This window comes from Ceratina calcarata, unplaced genomic scaffold (assembly GCF_001652005.2).
Source record: "Ceratina calcarata isolate Rehan_Ccalc_2016 unplaced genomic scaffold, ASM165200v1 scaffold78, whole genome shotgun sequence".
In the NCBI taxonomy this organism is placed as follows: Eukaryota; Metazoa; Arthropoda; class Insecta; order Hymenoptera; family Apidae; genus Ceratina; species Ceratina calcarata.
In genome coordinates, this window is record NW_017179104.1 from 537753 (window position 1) to 544108 (window position 6356).

The following is a 6356-nucleotide window of genomic DNA, read 5'->3' on the forward strand; positions in this document are numbered from 1 at the left end:
TTTGTAATTACATATTTCATTCTCTGATGTGAAACCGCGTGGGTGCGTATCATAGATAATATTTCAAGAAGAGACACTTCCAAGAATCGGGGATGACCGACGGCCATATATTTAAATTCATTACTGTAACACGTTTTTGCTAAAATAAATTGACGACAATGAAGAAACAAAGCGTACGAGAAGAGTTTTTATACAATTCGTCAAATTGAAATAATTAACGGGGAATAGAAAGGAGAACTAAAAGTGATTCCGCTAAACGGTACCGCGTGCACCCAACGCGAATGAAACCGTGAAGGGAAACTCGTTCCCGCGGTTTAAATCTCCGAGACGCGTCTAATTACGAGGCGGCGCACACGGAAAGGGATTAAAACGTAAACGTCAAAACCGTGATAGGGAGGAGGGGGCACCGTACGTGTATATCTCTGCTGGGCCGCGAACTCTTTACACACAATTACGCGTGTACCAGGTGAACCGGGCACGGTGCGACGGTAGAAATATTGCACCGCGGAGAACGTCGTCCTCGCCGTCGCCTCGGTTGGTGCATGTATGCATGCGCAGCTCACCGGCGGTAATATCGCCAATGCGAACAGCTGCCAGAGTAGAGAGGATAGGTCGAGATTAGTTCCGATTGCCTGTGCCGCGCGGAGTTATAGAAGGGTTGCCCGGCTCCGGCCAGGCATCGATCCCGACTACCGGCTTCTGCCCGTTAATGAGTCATGTTTAATTGGCGTGGGAAGCCCGCGGCTACGTCCACGTAACGGAATTGAACTGTACCCGATGCTTCTAAAGCTGCTTTCAACAACGTAAATATACCGGCGCTCGGTGACCAACGGCGACTGACCTTATATACTCACGATGGCAAATTCAACGAAAGAATGCTTAATGAGCAGCAAATCACGATTGGTTAATCGATTCCTCGCAAAATTTCCTCTTTATTTTCAACGAAAGGGAGAGGAAGAACTGTAAAATTGGATACCATATAATTTTGTACATTTGTACGTTTTTTATATTTATCTATGTTTATGATAAGGGTATTCCCATCCCCTTGACCTATCACAACTATGACTCTCGTCAAATCTAAATCAGAAGGAAAGGCTTAGATATCTAAATAAATATAAAAATAAATGACGTACATTAAATCCGGAAGCTTAAACCGGACATAGCCAGACTGGAATTCGTTTAACGCGAGAAGCTACAGTTTCACGGGCACTCACGGTCAAATCAGGATTTCTCAGTCCGCAACGATTCAGAGCTCACGGTATTCACGAGCCTCGGCCACGAAGCACACGACAATGACAGCGACGACGACGTGGACGAGGACGACGAGTTAGAAGCGTTGTCGCCGCGGCAGATGGTACGCGACAGGCCATTCCGAAGGATTACTGTTACGCGCGAGTACCTCGAACAGACTCTGTTAGGCAGGTCCATACCGTACACCGGTATGCAAATAAATGGCACCGGGCTGAACGCGTTTAAAAAAATCGTCGACGACGGTGCAACGATGCCGTGCGACGGGAACGCGTGCTACGGTCCATTGTCTTCGAGTCTAATCACGAGCGGGCGCGTGCATTTACGAGCCACCGGTTAGACGGACGCGTAGCCTCCGGAGAAAGACTACCTTTTGCTCGGGGAAGGCGGTTCTCGTATTCTCGGCGTTACCGCGCCGCGTAGCAATATGCATCGCGAATACCAACACCAGTCACACCCATCATAGAGCCCGACCCTGTGGGTGGCGCCACGTACTCGCGAATAAGTCCTACGAATAAGTCGTAATGCCATCATCCTGCGCTGCGTCTAACAGCGTCGCGAGGCCTATGAATATTCTCGCGCAGGTAGACATAATACGCTCTTTGTGCAGCTCCCTTTGTACATACCTCGTAAGCTATGCGCCGATTTTCCGAGCACGAGAGGACGACCACCTTCATTGTAGCATTCGTAAAAATTCACGAGGGAATAAAATGGAATTATAAATTATCCTCTATAGCAAATTTTACGAATGATCGAAAATCTTAATAAATAAGAAATAAAGAGGGGAATAAGCTAATCGTACGATACGGCACGAAGTGAATAAATTATTACATTACACGGTGCGCAGAGTGATTAATAAAAAAAAAAAGAAAATGATGTTAATACCTTTATCTTCCCTCGCGCTTTATCCGCGATTTGTTCATTTCCGTTTATCCCATAAACGCTTTAACTGCGACGATTATCGTAAATCAACCGCGACGCAGCTGCGCGATTCACGGCGGGACGCGTTAAAACGGAAAAAGGTGGGGTATGAATGAAATCGCGGCAAGAAAGTGTCAAGGTATCTCGTAGCCAGGTTCATTGGTGCGGTTCGAGTCCTTGTACGATCACGTACCTAAATCGACACCTCGGCTCGCGCACGGTCTCACCGCTAATCGTCTTTCCGGGAGTGACGTGCCGACATACCGCGGTTCTTGCTAACAACCCTGACGGTCCCTATTAGTAGCCCATATATACGAGTTGCACCGGACCAGAGAGGTCTGCCGCGTCGAGACACACGGAGGCCGACAACGTTACGATTCGGGTGCCATCACGTACCGCACGGGAATCGAGCGGGTTTCCATTCGCGGTCAGTCGACACGCGCTTCTCGGTTCGAGACCGATCACTGACTCGAGTCTAAAACCTGCCGCGTAAACAAATGACGGCGAACCGGTTGATTATTGACCTAGGCGGAAAGGAAAAAAATCGCAGCATTGCGTTTTGTGGGAAGATTCGAGTGCAACGCGCGAACTGAATTTAAACCGTAACGGTGCTGTTTATACAAGGTTGCAAGTTCTCGTGGGAGAGAACGCGAATTATGCATGTGTGCGTCTCGGGAAAACGGAGGCGTAATTAGCGCGATGAGCATCACGCGTTGAGAAAATTCTAAGATATTACTACGAGTTTACGGTGCCATGAACCGAATTAAAGAACAGTCTCGTGCTCTCAGCGGTCTCATTAAACACGTTCGTTTCGTTTAAATGCAATTAGTTTACTGTGAGATTGAAAACAAATAGTATATTTAAAGGGAGATTAATATTGCTGTACTATTAGTATTATTAAATGTATTACAAAATAATTTCTAATCTACAAATTGTTTTAACTTTTAATTGCAAGACCCAGGCAAAGTTTATCAATTAAGTAGTTCAAGTCAACGTGAGGCTGACGCAGACATGTTTTACGCAGACGACTAAATCATTAGAAGTCTTAAAATTGGACAAATATTACACTTTCTAAAATTACGAAATCAACCGTACTCCTTCAACTTTATGTAACTTTTCTATTCTATCCACTAAATACATTCTACTTAACTACCGAATATTAATAAAATAATTTTCAACATCCCAAACAATTTTGAAATTTGTTTCAATAATAGAGAAAATATGTCTGTTTTAGTTACTCAAGTAAACTTCTATTATAAAATACAGACATACTAAATTAGTTTATAATATACGAATAATGTGAAGTCTGATATATCTAAATGTGGTCGATAATGACTTCGTTATTATCACGTCTTTTATGAACAATACAAAAAGAAAGTAAAGAGAGTAGGTGAAACGGAAGATTAGTTTGCTTACCTCCCTAGACGTTGGTGCCCCCAGGACGCAGGGGCTGTCCGGGCGGCGGGGCGCACTGGCCCACCGCTTGCTCGAGAGCTCGCTCTCATCCTGAAACAATAAACGTGACCTGTAATTAGACAAGACGGAGGTAAAGGTGATAGGCGGTCAGGCTTGATGAGCGCTATTATAGCAATCGTAATGACACCCTCGGAAACCAAATTGCCCTTCGCAGAAAATTAGCTAGAGAACAATGGAAAGGAGCCAGAAACCTGAACACTTCATCCCGTTCTACACGAAAATCCGTGAAACGTCTGCTAATCGCGTGCGCGGACTCGCGACCAACCGACCAAGTAATATTTTTAATTCGGTCAACTGCGCTTTAATGGTTTGAAGTGTGAAGCGGTCGTAGAACGAGGAGCTCACGTATCGGTTGATTACATAATGGATCCGGATGATTTACGCCCACTTAAAGGTTGACGATCATCGAACAGTGGTTTTCCATTAAAACACCGCGGGCCAATACGCACGGTGGATAGTAATAAGCGAATCTCCGTTAGGTAGATCGATATTCCATCGCGTTTATTCACACATAAATTTCCCGGTTTCATCGTCCGATTCCCGATAAGCATAGCATAAAAACTGCAGCGTGTATTCCGTCTCGTTTTACGACCACCGATACTTGGCATTTTTTCTCCTTTCCCCTACGCGAGGAGCGTCCTGGTCGTCGCCTCGAAGTCAACGCGCTGTGTGGCCGTAGGTAGGTACGCTTTCGCAAGAAGCGCGAGGAAGAGACGGGTAAACGCGCGATTTTCCGGCGGCGCCGACGCGAATCGATGCGGACAGAATTGCGATTCCGCGACACGATCGTGCTCGCACGGCCGCGGCGGGAAACAGCAGGGGCGCTCTTCTAATGGATCAATTACGCCAGTCATTTGGAGCGAAACGGAAGAAAGGATCGTCGCCGGGAAACGGTAGTCTCGCCGCGCCGGTGGAATAATTAAGATCGCATCTCGACGCGGTGTCAACCATAAATCTTTCCTATGCGACGAGCTCAGTTAGCGATAGAAATGTAAATTTCGATAGTTTCAAAATTTCTATTTTATTCTAAGTAGCAATTTGTAACATTTGCTAAATTATGTATGTATAACACATTGAAGAATTTATATCCAGAAATGAAATATAACAAATCGTTTGATAGAATATTTGATTTTCTCACGTTTTTCCAAGTTGCATGCAACTAATGACTGGAAATAATGAAATCTGTACTGATGGATGTTGAATATATAATATAGGAATACTTTCACCCTTATGATTAACGTTAATATTTTAGATAAATAAGAAATCCAACGCCGAACGTATTTCCTGGTAATACTTAAAAAGGCATTTAGTTCTAAGAAAAATAAAATCAGCAATCTTCGGCTTCTTACATATATAAATTTATCGAAGAAAAGAGAGAGAGAGAGAGAGAGAGAAGAACGTCTGGGATCAGATTCTCTTATATTCACTATGCTATACTAATTGACACTTCCCGTCGTTCGAATTTTCTAAAAGACACATTACTTTCTCCACTTATGTACGCTTCCCCCCCGATCAAAACGGTTCGAGCTGAACACTCTTCACATTCGTGACGTGCAAATCTCAAGAACTTACGTAAACGGTATCTAAAAGCTTGTAACGCGTCAATAAAAATGTCTTCGCGCTTCGAATAGGTAGACTAATAAAGCCGTTTCGTTCAAAGAGAGAATCAAACGTTTACGTATCGAACATTAACATTACACGACTCAACAAGCGTGAAACCGTAGAATATTATCAAATCGTTGCACAATCGTGCAATAAAATTTGGTGAAGCAGGTTGAATTTCCTGTACGCAACGCACCTTCGGCGTCCGCTAATTAACCCCTTGAACGACAATTTATTTTCAGTCAGCACTTGAAAAAGAGGAAAGTTTATGACGAGCTGGACTCGTCATTTCCGTTCAAAGGGTTAATAAGTCTTATCTAGAATTCGAGGCGTCGAATTTACGATCGTACTCGACTGATTAAAAACCCCGTCTAGCTATCATGAAATTAAAAAAAGCGAAACCGTAGCAAGATGGGAGTAAAGTATTTACGCATCTCACGCGTTCGTTAGGTTTATTTACATTCTGGCAACTCGGCGTGTTATTATCCTCTCATTATCATTACATATTGCATTATTACGTAGTGATTGCACCAGGCGCCGATCTTGAGTTTACTTTCTACCAGGTTTCTCTTATTTTCTGTAATACGGCGAGATTGCGATTGAAATTGAATAGGTTTCTTTGGACACGGCCGGCGAGCATTAACTACCCCAAATATAGGCGTGTTCACTCGTCCAAGCGCACCGATTACGTTAGCATATTTCGAGAACATCCCAATGATTGCCTAAGCGAATCTCCACATTTCCGTGTTAGAAATCAATAAAACAATTTTGCCTCACGCGAATCACGCTGATTATCTTATTATGACCGCGTCAAATGAAGCACGTGCATGGCTACTCTAATCATTGAAATTTTTCAACCAGTATTAATACCATGGAAGCGAAAGACAAACGCCAATGCGTCGTCAAATCGAGTCAGACACCAACGAAATTGAATGGTACCTATGAAACTTATGCAAGCAGACGTGACTAAATATAAACGAGCTGCAAGAGCAAAATAATTCCTCAAAATGAGAAAAGGAGAAACTTAAAGTGCCTGAATTGGTTGATGAAATGTGACACAGGATATTTTTAAGCGACAAGAGAATTTTAAAGGACAAACTCTTATTAAG

At 43.7% G+C, this 6356-nt stretch overlaps 1 protein-coding gene across 1 annotated transcript in view; it reads right to left on the minus strand.

The window, feature by feature from the left end:
* Positions 1-6356, minus strand: part of LOC108630503 (zinc finger and SCAN domain-containing protein 26) — a 334222-nt gene that overhangs the window by 223486 nt on the left and 104380 nt on the right. Inside the window, exon 3 of the mRNA XM_018033841.2 lies at positions 3586-3675. Coding sequence (XP_017889330.1) covers positions 3586-3675 — 90 coding nt within the window. The remainder of the gene's footprint in view (positions 1-3585; positions 3676-6356) is intronic.